Genomic DNA, 21,862 nt, shown 5'->3' on the forward strand with positions numbered 1-21,862 from the left:
TTGTAATGCAGCTTGGGCTCCCAATTGACGAGAGTCCTGTAACGGGAGTATCTTCATTTACCGATCTGGCTGCACTTTGTTATCAGCTCCTAGGAGACTCGCCAGAGGACGATGAGTCGAATTTTACGGGATTAAAATTTACATGGCTGAAAGCCAAATTTGGACAATTATCAGCGACTGCCACTGAAGGTGAGTTGATGTGCGCTGCTCGAGCGTACATCATGCATATCCTAGAGGGAGTACTCATGCCCGATGCAAACAACAACAATGTGCATTTGATGTACTTGCCCCTGTTAGCTGATTTGTCCAGTGTTAGCTTGTATAGCTGGGGCTCCGCCGTTCTAGCAGTGTTGTATCGGGAGCTTTGTCGGGTGACAAACCCAGATGTTGTAGACATAGGCGAATGCCTCAGATTGCTGCAGTCTTGGGCGCTCTATCGGATGCTATTTTTGGCATCGGTTAGTCATCAACCGTATGTTTATCCACTAGTGAACAGGTGATAAAATATAAATTGTCATTATTTGTAGTCATAATATATTGACTAATGTTACCAACCCTAAACCCTATATTTGTTTTTTGTAGGTGGAGTGTTCGTCCAGGTATCGGGAGGTCACACACTGTGCTGATATACAAACTCATGATCGAACAGTATACCCGGGAAGAGGTAAGCTGCTATTCTAATATTCATGACATCATACTTTCTATATCTTACTCACACGTTATGGCTAATTATAACCATGTTATTAATCATGCAGTTTATATAGATGCCATACCGTATGCTAAAAATTACAGATGTGGTACCCTCGTCTGCATACGTTCATTCCCACATATTGTGCACTAATGCACCAATTATAAATTTCAATATGGTCGAGTGGTATCACGGAGATCGGGTGCTACGACAGTTTGGCTATATCCAACCTATCCCGGATCCGCCGTGCGAGGTGGGGGAAGTTCACGACATGAATAAGAGAGGAAAGCCGATGTTGGATTGGGGAATTAAGCACCAAAAATTTGTGGCGCTGTGGAACGATCGATTGTGTCGAAGACCTCAAATGGTTATGGCTTTCGAATTGCAACCATCATTAGAGTACATACAATGGTACTATAGTTGCGGGAAGCCATATATACTTGGAGGCCAGTCGGCTGTAGGCCCCCCGCACATGTAGCAACCTAGAGGATCGTTCCCAGCGGCCTCGATGGATCCGAATCCTGTGGCATATTATTTTCTAGAACCAGAGCCCGAGCAGGAGCCCTGGCCACATCCCGAACAATCACAGTCACATGTGGATTCACCTAACTATCATCCGGATTTGGCGGGCGGTGACTATTTTCTGAGCTTCTCAGGGGGCGAATATGCATATGATTTTGAACTATTTGGATCCAACCCACCGCAGTACGGCATGTCCGACCCGTATCTGCAGCATCACGGGGACTCCTTCCGGTTCAAGTTCGTCGATGCCAAACGAGCCACAAGATTTTTCCTCTATGTTTGCCACACCCCCACCTACGCCGAATAATGATGTTGGTCATTACGAACACCCACAACGTGACCATCGACCTCCGAATAGGTATACCCTTAGGACCACACCATCGAACCATTAATTTTAGGGGTTTAATGCACTTTTTGTACATTACAAAGTCGGTACTTTTTGTATAAATTTAATTATTCTAATTTTGTATTATATTAAAGCTAATTTAAGGTTAAATGCCTCCGTTTTCGATACAATTTTAATAATTCCAATTTCCATATACTATTTTATAACTTAATTTGGATACAATTTAAGCATAAGCATAAGCTGAATAATTTTTATTATTTCTAATGAATTATACTTTTTATATCATTACACATATAAAGTTTACAGCATTAGGTCAATTCCGACCCGATCCAGACGACTGTCCGACATGAAAGTTTCGCTGAAGGCATTTATTCCGACTATGACCACTTAACCTGCATAATCCATAACGCTTACCGTCTGATTTCTCCCTAATGTCCATTTCATTACGGATTCTGTTTGATTGTAGACAACCTCTTGGATTCCTCCGTAGCCCTCTGTCTGGGAGAAGCTCGAAAATTGTCGGAGGCACTTCTCACGTAGATAGGTCAGGCAGGACGGGGAACTCATTTTCCCAGACACGCAATGTGCGCTCGAGCGTGTACACATCATTGACATATTGTTCGACATTAATGTTCACTTTAGCACACGCTGCCACGACATGCGCACATGGATAATGAAGCGTTTCGAACCTCCTGTACTCGCATCGTCTGTTCCGGAGATCAACTCCATAGGACCTAGTTGGTATACTAGGTCGACGACTGATCGTCTCAGTAACTCAAAATGTTTCTAGTCGTCGTGAATATATTTCTACATTCATTGACCTCGCTAACCGATGGTTTGCAACCATTGTATCCCTGACATATTCGACAAACACGTGTCCCGCCTCTATCTGCTCAACTTGTTGCTAACCCATTCTTGGCATCAAGGTAGCCAGCTTGTAGAATGTAGCAGAAAAGACAGATGCAATCGGAAGATGACGTGTTTTCAACAAGACAACGTTGATCCCCTCGACTAAGTTTGCGGTTATTTGGTAATAACGAAAGCCCTCGTCAAAACTTTGAGCCCATTACCACGGCTCCATTGTACCCAACCATTGTCGGAAAGATGTGTTTGTCTGCCCCTCCATGTCACTCTCAAGTCGGATTATTCTTTGGCAGAAAATATGTGGCTCTAACTCGTACGCTGAATACGTATTAAGAAAAAATAAGTTCTACTAACTCGATAACATAAAACATTACAACTTATATTGAAAATATAAGGTTATCATTTACCCATTGCCACGACTTGTCTCTTCCAGTCTGCGTTCTTATAATCTTTGTGGAAGTTAGCCGCAATGTGCTGGATGCAGTAAACGGACCTCCATGGCACACCGGAACACCTAATTGCTGCAATTAAACCTTTCCCTCTATCGAAGATGATGCAAATGTTATCGTAGCTAATAACATACCTTCGCAGGTTAGTGAGGAAGAATTCCCAAGACTCCAAGTTCTCTTTATCTACGATGGCAAATGCTATCGGGAGCATGTTTCTATTGCTGTCTTGAGCAACCGCAAGAAGTAGGATCTGTGTATATTTTCCATATAGCCATGTCCCATCCACCTGCACAAATGGCTTGCAGTGGGGAAATGCCTGCACATATGGATCAAACGTTCAGAGCATCCGATGGAAAATTCTTTTTGTCGGCTGTAACTGGTCGTCCTGGCTGTAATAAGGCATTGCCTACAACTCAATCACAGTCCCCGATACGTACTCCAGCATAGCAGCTATCCATCCTTGTAGCTTGTTATACGACGAATCGTAATCCCCATACAGTTACTCCATTGCCATCTGTTTAGCTATCCATGCCTTTCGATATGATACTCAATACTGTAATCGTGCTTGCATCTTGACAATTAGTACTGAAACTTTAATGGTCGGCATGTCCTTCACTATTGGCATGATACACGTACAGATAGTTTTCGAATCAAGTTTTCCATGATCTTCTGTCATACGTGTTGATGTGCATGTATGAGGACCAACAAATTTTCGTATCTCCCACATCTGAGAACTTTTAATGAATGCAGCTCGTACCCGCCAATTGCAGCCTTCTGCTGCCTTCCAACACTCCCCAATATATATTGTCGGAGTAGACACTGCAACTTTATAATCCACTGATATGTTTATGTTGTACCGTTTAATAACAAATACGCACTCTTCTTTACAGCTGAATCTCTGGCCTATGAATAACTCCTCATGATCAGAATTTACGGCCAGCCCGTGAGGATGAACTATTTCAGGGTACTCCGGGAACTCAGCTACATACGCTGCGTCGGGGTCTATGAGCGACATGTGCGGCCCAGGATTATTGTGTACCAAAATACGCTGCATCTGCTCCCCGACTGAAGAAACGTCAATGTTTCCATCGTTGTTGACATCTTCATCGTCAATATCATCAGGTATATTGTCCACATCGAGATCACCGTCACTATCGACCTCTTCATCCCAATGATCGCTACCACCTTCTTCTTCACCACCAACCACATCAATATCGGGTGTAATATTCAAATCGATATCGATCCCACCCATAGTCGATTCACTATCAACGTACGATATTGGAGCCACCATCCACGGTTCTTGAGCTCCGTGTTCTTCATCGGATGCATTGACATCTTTATTTTGCTCCATACCGGCTAACTTAGCAAATAAGTGAATCGGTGCATTTTTGTCACTCCCATTCCCACAGTAAAGAGCGACCATTGTCTCCACGTCTTTGTCATCTACAACTTCCATTTCGGTAAATTTGACCGGATTTGTCGAAACTGAAAACTTGTAAAAAATTTTTGATATCCTTCTCTCACAACGTCTAAGAATTTTTGCATTAATCCTTGCCTTAATTTCATCCAACGAGACATTTCAATTAAATCTCATTGTTATTTGTTGCCGACATTCAAAGACACATCCAACACTTGTTGTCAAGATGACTCCATCGAAATGCATACAAAAACTTATCATCCATCTTCAATATTCAATCTGTCAAAAAATAAACAAAATCTCAAAAAAAATCTCCAACGGTAAATAAATTACTTAAATAACAAAAATTAATGTTTCAATATGCAATTTTTCATCATTAAGCTCAAACTTTTTCAGTTATCATTTTGTAAATGAACATCGTTTAACCACTAATCCTAATAAGTAACACAATAAAAATAATAATAGTTTTATACTCAAAATAATAGTAACTAACAATAATAATTAGGGTTTTACTAAAAATAATAACTAACCATAATAATAATACTAGTTTTTTACTAACAATAATACTAAGTAACATCTAAACCCTAAAAACTAATAATAATAATACTAACTAAAACTATCAATTTCAGTTTTTATTAATCTTAATAACTAAACTAACAACAAAAAATAATAAAAATTATACAAAAAAACATAACAACAATATAATCAATTATTTTTAAAAAAATACATTTTTTTTCTCTTATCTTACTCTCTTTTTCTCTCTTTTTCGGCAGCACCTCCTCTTTCTCTAATTTTTCTTCTTATTTTTCTCCTTCAGCTGGACGGATCTCGTGTTTATAACACGAGTGGTGCCGCCCATGGGAATGGCACCATCGATGCCGCCCATAGGAATGGCACCTTTGGTGCCGTCTATCAGTCTCTTGTCACATCACGCAGGCTTTTTTTTCTGTTTTTTGTTTTTTTTGTAATATTTTTGTAAATAAAAAAATATATAATATTTTGGCTATTTTTATTTTTTTTGTAATATTTAGGTAAAAATCCCTTACAATTCTGATCTCCTACAAATATTAATAATTTAATTTAATCATTTTTAATCTCCTCTAAAAATTAAAAACCTAATCTAAGCTATTTTAATACAAAACTTTTAGCTTTAACCCTCCAATTTTTTAATTTTATTTTCATACCCCATCACCAAATTTCCTATTGGACCCATTTAATGGTATACCCCTTTTATAGGGTCAACCCTATCTACAACAATATTCATAGGTCCACAAAAAAAATCATATTCTTCTTTTCTCCATTCATTTCTAATCAAATTGTAAAGGGGTTTTTGTGTATTTGTCTCTCAAAAAGATTAATTTATCTATTTATATAATACGGTTCCTGGATATAACATCCTAGATAGGCCTTATGCATGTCGATACATATCTTATTTTAAGATTAACACATGTTCTCTAGGTGTGGGTTCATTTACATGATGATGCGAACCCACCACGTGTAAACTCATATTGATGAACTATACAATCTGTTATTATTAGAATAAAGAGGATTGGGTCAGTCCCAATTGAGTAATCAAACAGCGGGTCGGAAATAAAGATCATAATTAATCAAATAGTAAATATTCTCTGTTTGAGATGAATAAATTATTGATTTTAAATAACCCAAAAAGAAAGAAAGACTTATTGATGTTTATTGAAGTTAGAAAAATTTTCTGCTTCACTATTGACTAAAAAGGATGGTTGAGAAATTTTACACTTCTCTTCAAATCAAAACTTTTTCCCCCCACAACAGCATTCGTCGTAGCACTAACAACAGCCATTAAGTGCTCCATGAACTGTTCTAAACAAGTGATTATCAAGGTTTAATTCGATTTAGTACTACCATGTTGAAATAAGCAATTTAATCTCTTTATTTTAATCTGATATTTTTTTTATAATATTATTAATACGTCCAACTTGATAACGTTATTAGGAAGATGTAGATTTGTTTAATGTTTATTCGGTCACATAATTAAATTCATGTGAAAATTCAATTAACTATGTTGAATCAGTAATAAATTTACATGATAGTTATTTTTAAAAATCAATGTCATCACTTTAATCGTATAGTTGCTATTTCAGCCAATAGGAGGACGTGGATTTGAATGCTATTAAACACGTTTTTTTCTCCAATTTAAAGGTTAGGGATGGATTATGGGTAGAATTAGGAAGGGATAAAGTTCAAAACTGTACATAAACTTTAATTTAATGAACAATTTTATACATGAATTTTGATACAAATTTCACAAACGGATAACATTATTATCAATATACCATCATTTTACATCTACAAATTGCATACCCAAATAAGTATACTTATCCAATATAGAGATAAATTAATGTCTTTGTTTTCTAAAACGTGTATGATTGAAAGTTTTATGTATACATTTGAACCACAATCAAAGTTTCATAGGTATAATTACACTGAATCAAAATTTATATATTAAATACATTTTTTTGACAGATCATATATCAAATACATTGGATCGAAGTTTATGTATAATTTTAATATTTATCTCGAAGTAAAAATTGTAGAAAAAAAAATCACAGTTCATTTAAGAATAAAGAGATCATTAAAGTGATTAAATTCTAAATTTTAACATAATAAAAGGACTAAAATCATAATTAGACCATTATTAAACGAATAAGCAGCAATTGGAAATTACTTGTTTCTTTTGATTGGTCCAAAATGAACCGAGTCCGATTGCGACATTGGGAAGTATGAAAGCAACAAAAAGACTACTTCCCTTTGTTCATCTTTTATGATTTTTCATGAGAGAATCAATCAAGAGGCACTCCCCATAGTTCATTACCTTTGATGCTTATGAGCAAATTATAAAACTCAAAAAAAAAAAGAAAAAAAAAACACTTAAAAGTCAAGGGGTGCTTTTGGCAATAAGATGTTTATATTTGGAGTAAGCTTCGTATGTGGGACTCAAACCCAAGACCACAAAATTAAGAGTTTTGCACTTTACCAACAATGCTAGACAAGCTTGGTTGAAATTTATTCAAGCATAAGTCAATACAAGCTTAACTCTTCAAATTCAACCTTAAGAATAACTCGACTCATAAAGAAGTCTAATATAACTCACTCAACCGAAGACACATCAATACCACAACTATTAAATTCAATTAAATATATAAATATTCCCATTATTTTTAACTTGCAAGGCTGTCTTTTCAATTAGCCAAAACAAATAATATCTTGCAGGTTGATGTAGACCACAAGATTTGCTATCAAAGTTTACTCTAGAGATACTAATGATGTACATGCCGCTAAGAGCAATTGTGAAATGGGGAAAGATTTAATGGTCCTAAAAAACAACCATAAATCTCATATCGATTGTACTAGAGTTCAACAAGATATATAGAACAACTTACTGCTCTTTTGATTGAAATGATCGGTTAAAATTAATCTCAGTGCTGCTTGATTCAAATTAAATGCAATTTGAATGAAAGATTTTAAAGCTTTTTGAAATTACCAATTAGAGGATGATATACAAAGTGTACATCAATGTTATTTAAAATAAAGAATACAGAGCGAGTATATCCAACTTGCCAGGGGTATTGAAAAGTCGATCAAACATATGGAATCCATTCATACAGCAGCAGATAAAACGGACGACCTGAAATCAACTATGAACAATGATATCGGTTCTTAGAAATGAAAAGCAAATGCTATAATATCCAACAGGGTAAGTTTAAAACTGGGGTCTACTGGAAGATAAAAAAAACTAATGCTTGTCGCTAGATATGTTGTTTATAGAACTCACGTGTAGTCATCGTTATTGCAAGTGGGATTGCATGGATAAGGGCAGTCTATAAGCTTCGATTCTTTCCGATTGAAGTACCAATCACCCACTGACTCGGCCATGGTCTGTTTTGATATCCAAGTGAAGAGAAAAAATGAGAACACTACCATTTGATACTCCATAATACAGTACATGGTAAAACATTAACTTACCTTATTGTTGATTCTTGGAGAATTGGGTGAATGCCATGCAGAATATGATGTCTGGCAATGAGAAAAGCAAGAATTTATAAACATACCCCCTTCCTCGTTTCTTTGAAACATGCTTAGTGCCTTAAGCATAGCATCACGGTAACCTATATGAGAGAAGCAAAGCCACAACATTAGAGTTGCATCAGTGCTTGGAAATATTCACAGCAAGGCATCATGTCTATTTCAATGTCAGTAAAAGTATCATGGAGGTCCCTATACTAACAATCAAATTGCATTTTCCCCACTATTAAAAAAATTGGACAAATTAATCCATGTACATTAGATCAAAGAGTACACTAGTCATTTTTGTTAAAAATTTCATTCATTTTTACTGTTAAATCTAGTCTCTATACGTCTGCATCACATGTCACTGTCTGGTTATTCCGTTAGCGATGCCAATTTTTAACGGTACATGTGAATAAATTTTTAACAGAAATGATCAATTTGGTCTTTTATCTAGCGTACATGAACTAATTTATCCATTTTTTGAGGAGCAAAATGCAATTTTACTCCTAGTACAGTCCTAAAAGGATTACATATCCAACCACCTTGTAGTCTTTTGATTTGTGTAGCATCACACTTCTTAATGCTTAATCTGCAACTGCTCCAATAGCCTTGGGGATCTGATCCAATAGGGACTAAGATATTTTCTATCTAAAGATTATGTCAGTGTTAGAACATATAATTGAAAAGGAAAGTAGCACTAAAAAGTTAGCAAATAACAAGGTACCTGCCAAGAATCATAAGCTGGATTGACAACGAAAAATGGGGTCTTAACATTTTTGATAATTTCTTGAGGGAAGATACACTGAAAAATTGAAGCAAACAGTAGATTATGGGAGATAATGTTAGTAAATTTGTTTAACTTTGAACATTAAAGGAGAAAAAAAATGAGCATATATAAAGCAAGAACCTGCCTTAACCGGTTCCATTCTTCCAACACAATCCTGCTGCAAACTTTTTGCTACGCCCTGAGATGCCGGCAGACAAGATAGTAACAACTTTTACAAGGGTCAAGTAATTGAATTAATAATCGAACAGGTCTTATCACCTATTCTCGGTCTCACCAGTTTACAGAGTCAAGATATTAAAAAAAATGGTTCAATAGCCGGTTCAATCAATTCGTGGGTAAACTAATCCAACCCCTTATTACAGATCGGTATGCCGACCAGCTCCTAATCTAACCGGTTTGGTCTAGTTTTGAAAACAGTGAATAGAAGGACCCTTGTCAATTCTAACCCGAACATAAAAGTTAGATCCAACAAACTTGAACCAAAATTCGATCTAACCCAATGTGACAAGTCAATAACCCAAATTCATTCAACCAAAACCCGAACTGAATCAAATCCAAAACTACTTGAACCGGAGACAACCGAACTCGAGGTGACCAAAACCCGAAATGACCCAATATAAAAAAAACTTGAATGACTTAAGCCTAAAATGGCTGAAGCAGAAACAATCCAGACAAGAAACTAACCTGAATTGAAATATTCCGAAATTTTAAAACAACAATTAATCCAATCCAAATAGACAATTGATCAAATCTAAATAGACTCGATTCAAACCAACTTGATCTGCCTAATTAACAGGTCTAACCCAAGGGAATGTACACTGAACCACCTTAATTTTTTATAGACAACAGTCAAAATGACCAAAAACAAATGATATAATAATCCATGTTAAGAAATTTAATACTATGATATATGGAAACTGAGAAACCTGAAGTTGGAGAACATCGCGATAGAAAGCAAGCATGGTGCGATTTCCAAGAATATCTGGCCTGCAATGGAGGAACTAGATAGTTATAATTTTGTTGCAATGCATGGTTGCATACATACATGGATTGATAAATACATACAAACATGCACAAATCTATAATTTAAAAAGGCATTGATTTGTACCAAAAGGAACGTACTCATCAAGGAAATAACCTGCATCTGCAAGACACTTAACGGTAGCATCCTTTGGCAGCTGATCACGAAAGTCATCACAATGTATAAAAGTTGCTAACCCCCCAGCAGAACATCCTGTAAGAAGTGCCTGCAAATTCATAAAATCCATTACCTTGCAACAAAAGGAATTGCATTACAAAAATACTTTATTAACAATTTCACCATTTAATATGAATCTCTAATACCTCTTTTGCCTTAGATAAGCCAAGTGATAAGAGTTCATTCATCATTGCTTCCCAAATTAGTTGGCCTCTAAAGAAAAGTTCTGTTCCATTCTATTAAATACAACAACAAAAACATGAATAATGACAATGTAATCGGTAAAAGCACCAGGGAGGTCCTTGTATTAGAAGTCATATTATATTTTACCCCATTACTCAAAAATGAACAAATTAATCCCTGTACATTGGACCAAAGAGCAAACTATCCTTTCTGTTAAAAATTTCATCCATTTCTACTGTTAAAAACTGATGTGCTTGACAAAATAACCACACAAATTTTTAATAGAAGTATCAGTTTGCTTTTTGATCTAATGTACAGAAATTAATTTACCCAATTTTTAAATAGATGGAGCAAAATGCAATCCACATCTTAGTATAAGAGCCTTCATGGTACTTTTATCTAATATAATCTCATTATCATTTTAATGCCAAAAAAAAGACCAATCTTAATTCTGAAATGACTAACTAGTTTTACCTTGAACTCACTTTCAGGGTGGCCGGCAAAAGATGCACCATCACAATAACGTAGCTTAACTTTGTTCCAATTATAAAAATCTAAAAAAGGGAAAAAAAAGTTTACTCATGCTGAAAGTATATTCTTTAAACAACAAAAATTCAATAAAAAAGAAAATATGAAGCAAAATTTAAAAACAAAATTAAAAACCTGGATTTTGAGAAGGGTCTTGGCTTAAAATCCCAGAAAATTGAACTTGATGTTCCATGTAATTTGATGAACCTAAAGATGTTCCTTTTCGACTATTACATGATTCTATTGAATTACACCAACCTCCACCCTATACTCAATAAATAGAAAAAATTAGAAACAAAAAGTCAAATTATTGTTAAAAAGAAAAAAAATTCAAGTATAATTGAGTTAGTAGTGAGTTGGTTTTGAATTGGATCATTTGGATTGAGGGAGTTTAGATTTTGAATTTTCTGAGTTATTTTAATTGAAGTTGGTTTTGTGTTCCTATGATTTTGAATTTGGATTAAATTTTAATTCCTATTGATTATTTGGATTAATTTAGAAACCGAAAAACTTACCAAAGCTTAAATGGTTTATTAAATGCAAATTAAAAAATCACTATTATTTAAACTGAATAGTATTCTATTTTTATTTAATTTATAACTAAATTTATTTTTATGATTTAAAAATAAATATTTTATTTATCAAAAATAAATATTTTATATTTAAAATATCGAAAATAAACTTAAAGGTTTTTATATAAAAATTATTTTTTAAAAGATAGCATATAAATGTTAATAATTTTTATTTATTCGAAAATGTATTTTTTTAGAAATATTTATAAAAAAATTTAAACTTTATTCAATAATATTCAAAAAATTGAAATAAATTCATTTATCTCAAAATAAGTTAAAAATTTCAAAATAAAAAATTAATATGAAAAAATCGAAAATTAAATCCAACTATTTTGGATGAGTCAAAAAAAAGAAAATTCAAAACACTTGATTGAATTGAATCAATCTCACCATTAATCTTGAGTTACTTATTCACACTATTTTAGCTTGAATCACTTCATATTCAAATTACTTCGAACGTAAATAAATTTAAGTTGGAGTAAATTCGAATTTGAGTTGAACTGATGGCATTTACAATCCTATTGAATTGGCTCGGATTTGAATTCAGGTTCATTATTGAAATTTGAAAGAAAAAGCAAAGAATTTACCTCAATGTGGAGAAGCCAATTGCTAGAACCAGATCCAAAGCCTTTCTGGAAATGATATCCAGGTAAACTTCCATCTAAGCAAACTGAAAAAATATAAAAAAAAGAAGTTAGTTACTTAATTTAAATATATGGTAACACAATTGAAAAAAGAAAAGTTGAATTTTAGAGAAGAAGGTGGAGGATTAATCCAGTACAGGCGCCTGTAGCTTTGGCACTTTGAAGCAAAGTCAACGGAACGAAATCGCCGGCGGAAGGAGGAGCAAAAGTAGGCGAGGAAGTTTTGCGGTTACGAGAATCGGAGAAGACAGTGTAAAAGAGGATGACGGTGATGACGGCGGCGATGATGACGGTGATTGCGACGGTTGCGATAGCCCAATCCCTTTTCACCCACTTTCTCCGACAACAAAAGGCGCAAAAACCAGTATTTGCCATTTGTAAAAAGGTTGGATAAAAAGCAACACTGGATTTTGTTTCTTTTAATATAGAAACGGATTACCGTCAACTACCAAAGCGGATGGCGTAAAGCGACGTCGTTTTGGTTTTGAATACTATCTTTAGGTTAAAATATGACTAGGTCCCTGTACTCTTTCCAAATTAGAAATTTAATCCCTGTACTTTTATTTGTAAGACTTTAGTCTCTATACTTTTTAGATTTTGAATTTTTAAAAAAATTTATTAGTGTAACATTTTGAAATTAAAAAAAAAACTCACTTGATAACTGTGCAACTCAAAAATAATGGTATAATGATTCTTTTAAATTAGAAATGGATTACTAACCACCAAATCGAGAAATGACAAATGGCCAAAAGTGACGTCGTTTTAGTTTGATTAAAATATGTCATAAGTTCTTATACTCTTTAAAAATTAGGAATTTACTCCTTATACTTTTCAGATTCTAAAATTTAGGTATAAATGTTAAAATTGTTAATTTTTGTTTGTTAATTCCAGGTTAATTACAACGTTATTTTTTTAATTACATGGCTACCATGTGAGTATTTTTTTATTTTAAAATATTACAACAACAAATTTAACAAAAAAAAACTTTAACAGGATTAACAGTTGGATTTGAATTCTGAAATCTGAAAAGTTAAGAGACTAAATTCTAAAATTTCAAAAAATATAGTGACTTGTGGCATGTTTTAACCATGGATTACCAACCACCATATCCGAAAAAGACAATGGCGTAAAGCGATGTCATTTTAGTTTGATTAAAATATGCTACAAGTTCTTATACTTTTTATTTTCAGAAATTTAATCTCTTTACTTTTCATATTTTAAAATTTATGTCTGCATGTTAACACTGTTAATTTTTTTCGTTAAGTTTAGATTAATTTTAACGTTATTTTTTAATCACTTGGCTACCAACCACGTGTGTACTTTTTTTTCTATTTCAGAATATCACACCAAGAAATTTAACGAAAAGCTTTAACAGAGTTAAGAGACTAAATTCCTGGAAATGATATAAGGACTAATTCCAAAATTTCGGAAAGTTTAGGGACTTAAGGCATGTTTTAACCATGGATTACCAACCACCAAAACCGGATAAGACAAATGATCTAAAGCGACGTGGTTTTAGCTTTGAATGCTATATTTATCTTTCCCTTTACAGAATATTTTACTTAAAAGTCAAATCTATAGACTTAACTTGTAAGATTGGGAAAAAAAATTTTAATTTTAAAAAATAATTATTTTAATAATCATAATTACAAGTGAGAAAATTTTGATTAAAATCGATTTAATGTTAATTTCAATTAAGTAAATAATTTTAATTAATTAGTTGATTAAAACTATCAACTTAGCTTAATATATATATTACTTTTAATAAATATATAATCTATAATTTAGATTTAATTTAACCAATTAATTTAATTCAAAATTTTAAAAAAATATATCAATAATAAAAATTTTTGATTAACCAACTTAATTAATTGATCAATGATTAGCTTAATTAATTGCTGACTCCTAATCATGCCTTCACTTTTTAAATGTTATAATAATTTTTTTTTAATGTTGACATCACCCAACTACATACAACTTTTAATATTATTAATGTTTATACTAAAACATGACCTTAACAATAATAAAAGACAAAAATTATGTTAAATTAATGTATAAGAATCAAATTTCAAGATACAAAGACAAAAACTAAAATTTGATTATTTTTGTTCTTTCATTTAAAATATATTTAAAAATTTCTACCAAAAAAATATATTTAAAAATCTATAATATGATAAATTTTTAATACCCATTTATGTTGTTGATTTCACAATGATTATTCACAAGTCATAAAATAAAAAATCACTACATTTCTATTGGAATTTTTAGAAAAATAATTTTTAGTCTTTATTTATAAAGAGGATGTATAATTTTTTACCATTTGATAATTAGGTTGATTTTGATACCTGCATTTTTTTACTCCATTTTGATATTTGAACTTGACAACAAGATCCATTTTAGTTTAGTTTTTAGATTTGGTTACGTGACCAATGTTCTTAAATCATAACTGGATTGATCAATTAGACTAATTGGATTGAGAACCGACCAGCACACTGGTCAAAATAATGCATTAAACCGATCTAATTAATTAAATCAAGAACCAATGATTTGACCAATTCAACCATTGATTCGATTATTAAAACCAATAAATCTCATGACCTGAAAATTTATTTAATAATTAGTAAATCCCAATAGGGTACAATTAGAGAATCATATACAAATTTCAAATCTTACTAGGAAGATTGAGAATTTGAGGAATATGCAAGGTAATAAACCATGATGAAGTTCAAACTCTTTTTAATGTTTTGTTTTTTTTTAATTATGTAATTACAATTTATATAAGAAATTAAGGTTTACTTACATTCTGACAATAAAATACGTTTAAAAAAAGATTAAAGTTTACTATTTTAATAAAAAAAAAAGCTAATTAAATTAATTGTTGTTATCAAATAGGTGATAATTAGCAAATATAATAGAGATGAAAACATGAATAACCAAACTAGCCAACAAATTTCTTAGGCAATTATCTTTCACTACCAAAGAGAAAAACAGATGATAACTGAAAATATAAATATTCCAACAATCATCAAATGTTTCAAGATTATTGTCCAAACGACAAAATGATGGAACAAAAAAAAAGCAGATAATGAAACCAAAATATGAAATTGCAAGAAACCTTAGACAGAGCAGTTCTTGAGGCTTAGCCTATCTCTTCTTTGCTTGTGCTTTAAAAACATTTCCTATGCACAATTGAAGGGCCAGATTCATCATATTCAGCTTTTGCAATCCACATCTGCAATTATACGGTCCCGTGTTAAAAAATTGTTCGTAAAATGAACTGATACGAAACTGTATGTGTGATGAACTTACCTGTTGGAAAGTGCTGAGGGAAGCTAATATGGAGCCACCAATCCACACACTATACTTCCTCTCAGGTGGTGCAACTACCTTAATCTTCATGCTACTAGGAGCCAATGCTGTGATCTCTTTGCTCATTCGATCTGCAATACCGGGGAACATAGTAGTGCCACCACTAAGCACTATGTTACCGTATAAATCCTTTCTGATATCGACATCGCACTTCATTATGGAGTTGTAAGTTGTTTCGTGGATACCAGCAGCTTCCATACCGATCATGGATGGTTGGAAAAGAACTTCAGGGCATCGGAACCGTTCGGCACCGATGGTGATCACTTGACCATCAGGTAACTCGTAGCTTTTCTCAACAGAGGAACTGGTCTTGGCAGTTTCTAGTTCTTGTTCAAAGTCGAGAGCAATGTAAGACAACTTTTCCTTCACATCCCTCACGATTTCTCGTTCAGCAGTGGTGGTGAATGAGTAACCACGTTCAGTTAAAATCTTCATCAGGGCATCAGTGAGGTCACGACCAGCAAGATCGAGACGTAAGATTGCATGTGGAAGAGCATATCCCTCGTAAATGGGGACTGTGTGGCTAACACCATCTCCGGAATCAAGCACAATACCTGCACCAAACACACAACAAAAATCTCACATACCTCTGCATTACGCAATTAAGTATAACCAACCAAGCATAACTATAAAAAGACCTCTGTCTATGATAAACACAAAATTTTCCTTATATATCAGGCTCCTCAATGACTAAATACGGATATTTCGGAATTAAAACAAGCAAAGAATCATGAAACTGAGAAACAAAGCATTGCAGGAAGGTGATTTTCCTTCAATAAGATTCCGAAGCAAGTTAACGATGCAAAACATCAGGAGACAAATCAAAACATATCATAACTTGGACCAAAAAAAATGAATGGCTTACCGGTTGTTCGACCACTAGCATAAAGGGAAAGAACAGCCTGAATGGCAACATACATAGCAGGTGCATTGAAGGTTTCAAACATGATTTGGGTCATCTTCTCACGATTGGCCTTCGGGTTAAGAGGGGCTTCAGTGAGGAGAATAGGATGCTCTTCCGGAGCAACACGTAGTTCATTGTAAAACGTATGATGCCAAATTTTCTCCATGTCATCCCAATTATTGACAATGCCATGCTCGATTGGGTACTTTAGAGTTAAAATACCACGTTTTGATTGAGCCTCGTCGCCTACATATGCATCTTTCTGTCCCATACCAACCATCACCCCAGTATGACGTGGACGACCGACAATGCTAGGAAACACTGCCCTTGGAGCATCGTCACCAGCAAATCCAGCCTATGTAACAATTCTCAAAACAAAAGTTAAACTAAAGCTCTAAACTTAATACTCAAAATGGCATTTAAATAATGATAAGGAATCAAGCTTTGTACCTTCACCATTCCAGTTCCATTATCGCAGACAAGGGGCTGAATATCCTCACCCTCAGCCATCTTCTACAATCTGAAACATTAGTAATAACATAACATCAGTACCAAGTAGCAAAATCCTAAATAATTAAAAGCCATATCTGACAAATTGTAGATTGGTCTGAAAGCAAACATCTTAGCAACATACTTAATACTCTCACATCCTACAACTCAACTAAGGATCGGATATTTGCAATTTTTGTAAAATCTGAGTGCACAAATCATATTTAAAACCCAAATTTAGTAAGTCTAAGAAAATTTAAAAATAAAGCAGATAATGAAAACCAGATCCACAATAATAAACAGAATTCAGATAATCGAATCTGAACTGGTAATCTGCAAAAGTAGAGCGAATTTGAACAATAAATATCTACACTCGTTCCAAATGCATTATGGATAATAATTAAAATATCGAATCTATATAATATACGAATCTGCATTATCCATTGCCGTGCATAAACTCAACAAACATTTCTTGAAGAAACTAAAACTGGATCCACAATAATAAACAGAATTCAGATAATCAATATATGAATCTGAACGGAAATCTGCAAAAGTGGAGAGGATTTGAGCAATAAATTAGCATTCTTTCCAAATGCGTTACGGATAATAATTAAAATATCGAATCTATATATTATACGAATCCACATTATCCATTGCAATGCTTAAACTCAACCAACATTTCCAGAATAAACTAAAAGAAACAGGTTGGATCAAAAGGCAAACGAATCAAACAAAAACGAAAAAAAAAACAGTGTAAGATCAATTACATTTTGGATATATATATTACTTATAAATCTATATATTCTCACAGTTAATAGGAAAGAAATTTCAATTATTCCAAAAAAACATGATTTAACATAAGTAATGACGGATCAAGACAAAATGTCAAGCTCCAAAACAAAAACATTACCGAATATAATTAAAATAATCCACATTATCCATTGCCATGCATAAACACAACCAAAATTTCCAGAAAAAACTAAAAACGGGTTGGATCAAAAGGCAAACGAATCAAACAAAAAAGTAGTGTAAGATCAATTACATTTTGGATATATATTGCTTATAAATCTCTAGATTCTCACACTTAACAGCAAAAAAGATTCATATATTACAAAAAAATGATTCATCATAAGAAAATGACGGATCAAGAGAAAATCACAAGCTCCAAAACAAAAACATTACCAAAAAAATTGAAAATTTAATCAAACGAATACCGAAATCAAAAATCGAAAAAAAGAAGAACCTAAAAATCGATTCGAAGATTTAACCTTCAAAAAAAAATTTTGCGTTGAGAGTTTTCACGTTATTTGAGGTTATTTTCTTCAACTGCTACCCGCGTTTAGAGCCTGGCGTTTAGTTTTGAAAAAAATAATGGGGAAGAATAAAGCAAAAAAAATGGGATACTTATATGACGGATTTGCCTTTAATTTTCATGGGTATTTACTTAATTTACAAATGGGGGCATTCATTAATCGACACGTGGATTGAATGCATTCGTTTGTTATCTGCTAGAGCTACAATCTATCATGTAGATTATCCGCCATCAGTTGCTATAATAATGGTTCCAATTGGGGAATCTGAATCGAGTTATTTTTAATTGGAATAAATATACATTAACTTTGATTTAAGGGTTAATTACTTTTTGGCCTTAAACTTGGTAATTTTGTTTTTATTGGGGCTTAAATTTTTTTTGTCTAAGTTAGTCCTTGAAAACCCTAGAGTTCAAGTCCAAATATAGGAATAGAGACAAGTTCATACCTCAATATGAGAACAATTGTAAAGTTTAGGGATTAACTTAAAAAAAAAGTTCATGCCCAAATATGAGAACAATTGTCAAGTTCAGGGGCTAACTTGAAACAAAAGTTCAAGCCCCAATGTGAGAACAATTGCCAAGTTTAAGGACTAACTTAGACAAAGAAAAGTTCAAGCCCCAATGTGAAAAAAAAGTTGTACAGTTCAGACCCTAAATAGTGATTTAACCCTTTATTTAATGTGTTATTTGATACATGAAGTTTGGTTTTGTGCAATTATACACCTTAAAGTTTGATTTTGGTTTAAATATATACATAAAATTTTGATTTTGATTCGATTGTATACGTTTAATTAAATGAGTATTTTAATTTATTTTTATATTGGATAAGTACAGTTATTTGTGTATGTAATATGCAAACGTAAAATGATATTATATCGATAATGATATTAATTATTTATGAAATTTGAATCAAATCAAAATTCCATGTACAAAGTTACACAAAATCAAAGTCTATGTATAACATTGCACGTTTAACCAAAGTTCATGTGTAGTTTTATGATTTATCCTTTTTTAATTTGGATCAGCTATGGGTTTAAGTGATTTTAGATTTGGGTTGTTTTGGATTTAATTTATTTGAGTTTAAGGTTTGGGTTTTTCGAGTTTAGATATTACGGGCTTAGATCAATTCAGGTTTTCGTTAGTTCTGGTTTAAATAATTTTGGATTATTTGTTTGAAAAAGTTAGATTTGAATCATTTTGAGTTCAAATAATTTTTTATTTTAGTCAATTTTGTGATAGAGTTAGTTTGGGTTTATGACACTTCAGATTCAGTTTTAACTGGTGTTTTTAAAACCAAACAAGACCAATCAATACATCAATCTGGAAAAAAAAACTGATTGACTTGCAAATTGGTACTAATTAGTTGAACTAACTAAAAAACAGGTTGAATTGATGATTGAACTGAGTTTTATTATTATTTTAAAATTTTAAATTGTTTGAATTTTTAATTATTTTTTATTTAAACCAATCGGTTCGTAAACGAGTAGCCTAACCAATTCAATCACTAATCTAGTCCTAAAAATATTTAATTTAAAAATTTTGAGTTGTTGACTTTTTGTTGTCAAATCAAGTAGAATCTAATTTCGTATTGATCGAGTTAAATTTTCTACTTCACATCAAAATTGATAGGCCTACTTTAAACAAGATAATTGTAATACATTTAATAAAAATATAGTATCGAACATAATTAATGTGTGTATATATTAAACAATATTTGGTACATTGACAATTGACAATGTATTTTTTTTTCTATTTCACAAACAACTTTAAAAAATTGACACGTGTCTTTTTTTTTAAATTTCTATTTTTTAATATTTTACTATATCACACAATAAGATACTTGTCCATCCCTTAGTCCTGCTTGTGGAATCTAAAAACTCTATTAGCAGTTTACTAAATATTTCCTATATCTAGATTTTTAATATATTTAATAATTCATTTTAATTTAATTTAATTTACTAATTTTCTAACGAGGTTTCGGAAGATTGAAGTTTGGGTAATTTTGAGATTCCAAGTTTGAGTCCTAAACAGTTTAAGACGTGTATGATTTTTCTCTGAATTTTATTCTAGTTTAAATCTTATCATTTGTAGATCTTATTTAGATTTATTTTGATTCAAAACCATTTATTAGTCCGATAATATTTTATAACAATTGATTCTAATAATAATGATTCGAATACGTATTATATCTATAATTGTGATAACATTTATAAATTTAAAAAAATATTTACGGAAATCAATATACAGGACTATATTAAAAGTTTATAAATTTTTATTTGGAGTTAGGTGTAATGTTTAAGCAGATTTTTGATCTTCATTAATTCTGGGGTATCCTCTCACCCCCCAACAATTTAATAATCATAAATAAGGAAAGTTATTAAGTTAAAAAAATAGGAATAATTTGCTTTTTTATAATGTTTAAAACTACTCATAACTCATAAATAGGAAGATAATGTACTTCATCGTACTCGAACTCATGTTCTTTTATATTGATAATAATACCTATACCAATGAAGCTAAGACTTAATCATCATATTTTTATAATTTTTAAATAGTTGTGATATAAGGATTATCTTAATGGGTAAAAGATAAAGAAAATGGTAAATTTCACCATTAGTCACTAAATTATTGGTAATTTTTTTTATTTTGGTCACTTAATTAAAAAAATTACAATTTTGTCATTGAATTATTTGAAAGTTTTTATTTAAGTTACTGGACTATTAAAATCAATGCTATATGGCTTTCTCCATTCGCATTGTATGCACCAATCAAAAGCTCTCTTTCCCATTCTCTTATATAGTGTATTTTTTTCATGAATAAACTTTAAACGTCACAAATTTGCAAATCAAAATTCAAGTAGCTTTTTTCTCTTATACAACAACGATCGTCAAATCTTCACTTGGAGCTTGCTTACGAAAATTAAATGAAATCTTTTGAATAGTTTAATGACCAAATTATAACCTTTTTTTACTTTAAGAATCAAAACAAAAATTTAATCATAATTTAGTGAGTAACGTGTAGTTTATCCAAAAATAAAATTTAGAAAAAATTAGAATTTATTACATTAGGGTGAAAAATAGGGGTAAAATACTAAAAAAAGCCCATTTTTTTAAAATTTACCGAAATAAACCCGGTATTTTATTATTCACCGGAATGGATTCTTTTCCCCTAAATCGCGTCCACGTCAGCGCGCTTTGCTGACGTGGACATAAATAGCGCTAAGGGAAAAAGGGCTCATTTTGATAAATAATAAAATACTGGGCCTATTTCGATAAATTTAAAAAAATAATTTTTTTTTATATTTTGCCCGAAAAATAGATATTGTCATTGTTATAGTACATGTTAAGACAAAATGGCTGCAATTACAGCACACTATGATTCACCACGATCAAAGCTTCAAGTCAACTCAATTGGTAGCTGCTTTTCAAGGGTGACCTACCTGGAATCCGGAATCTAAATGGTCCCCCACACCATCATTGTTTTCAAAACTTTCAGACAATGATATCATGTTGACATACATCGAAAAATTAAAGAACATTGATC

At 32.4% G+C, this 21,862-nt stretch overlaps 2 protein-coding genes across 6 annotated transcripts; both read right to left on the reverse strand.

Annotated features, from left to right (window-relative positions):
* Positions 1–7,777: 7,777 nt before the first annotated feature.
* On the reverse strand, positions 7,778–12,643 carry LOC107939908 (pectin acetylesterase 5). 2 transcript variants are annotated; one of them, XM_041087729.1, is made up of 13 exons: positions 12,383–12,643; positions 12,189–12,271; positions 11,165–11,294; positions 10,976–11,055; positions 10,465–10,554; positions 10,243–10,367; positions 10,047–10,107; positions 9,245–9,298; positions 9,058–9,135; positions 8,876–8,981; positions 8,289–8,431; positions 8,098–8,201; positions 7,778–7,950 (listed from the first exon to the last, which is right to left on the reverse strand). In XM_041087729.1, exons 1-13 carry the CDS (start codon positions 12,618–12,620, stop codon positions 7,923–7,925), a joined length of 1,320 nt encoding a protein of 439 aa, XP_040943663.1. In that variant the 5' UTR covers positions 12,621–12,643; the 3' UTR covers positions 7,778–7,922. The 2 variants fall into 2 exon arrangements, with proteins under 2 accessions (XP_040943663.1, XP_040943664.1); XM_041087730.1 differs by having other exon boundaries at positions 7,778–7,960.
* Positions 12,644–15,175: 2,532 nt separating this feature from the next.
* Positions 15,176–18,400, reverse strand: LOC107939935 (actin-like). 4 transcript variants are annotated; one of them, XM_016873324.2, is made up of 5 exons: positions 18,276–18,400; positions 16,969–17,038; positions 16,480–16,873; positions 15,555–16,168; positions 15,176–15,477 (listed from the first exon to the last, which is right to left on the reverse strand). In XM_016873324.2, the coding sequence occupies exons 2-5, from the start codon at positions 17,026–17,028 to the stop codon at positions 15,412–15,414; spliced, it is 1,134 nt and encodes a 377-aa protein (XP_016728813.1). In that variant the 5' UTR covers positions 17,029–17,038; positions 18,276–18,400; the 3' UTR covers positions 15,176–15,411. The 4 variants fall into 4 exon arrangements, with proteins under 4 accessions (XP_016728813.1, XP_016728814.1, XP_040943665.1 ...); XM_016873325.2 differs by having other exon boundaries at positions 18,251–18,357; XM_041087731.1 differs by having other exon boundaries at positions 18,190–18,291.
* Positions 18,401–21,862: the final 3,462 nt, after the last annotated feature.

The sequence above is a fragment of the Gossypium hirsutum genome, chromosome D01, assembly GCF_007990345.1.
Source record: "Gossypium hirsutum isolate 1008001.06 chromosome D01, Gossypium_hirsutum_v2.1, whole genome shotgun sequence".
NCBI lineage: Eukaryota > Viridiplantae > Streptophyta > Magnoliopsida > Malvales > Malvaceae > Gossypium > Gossypium hirsutum.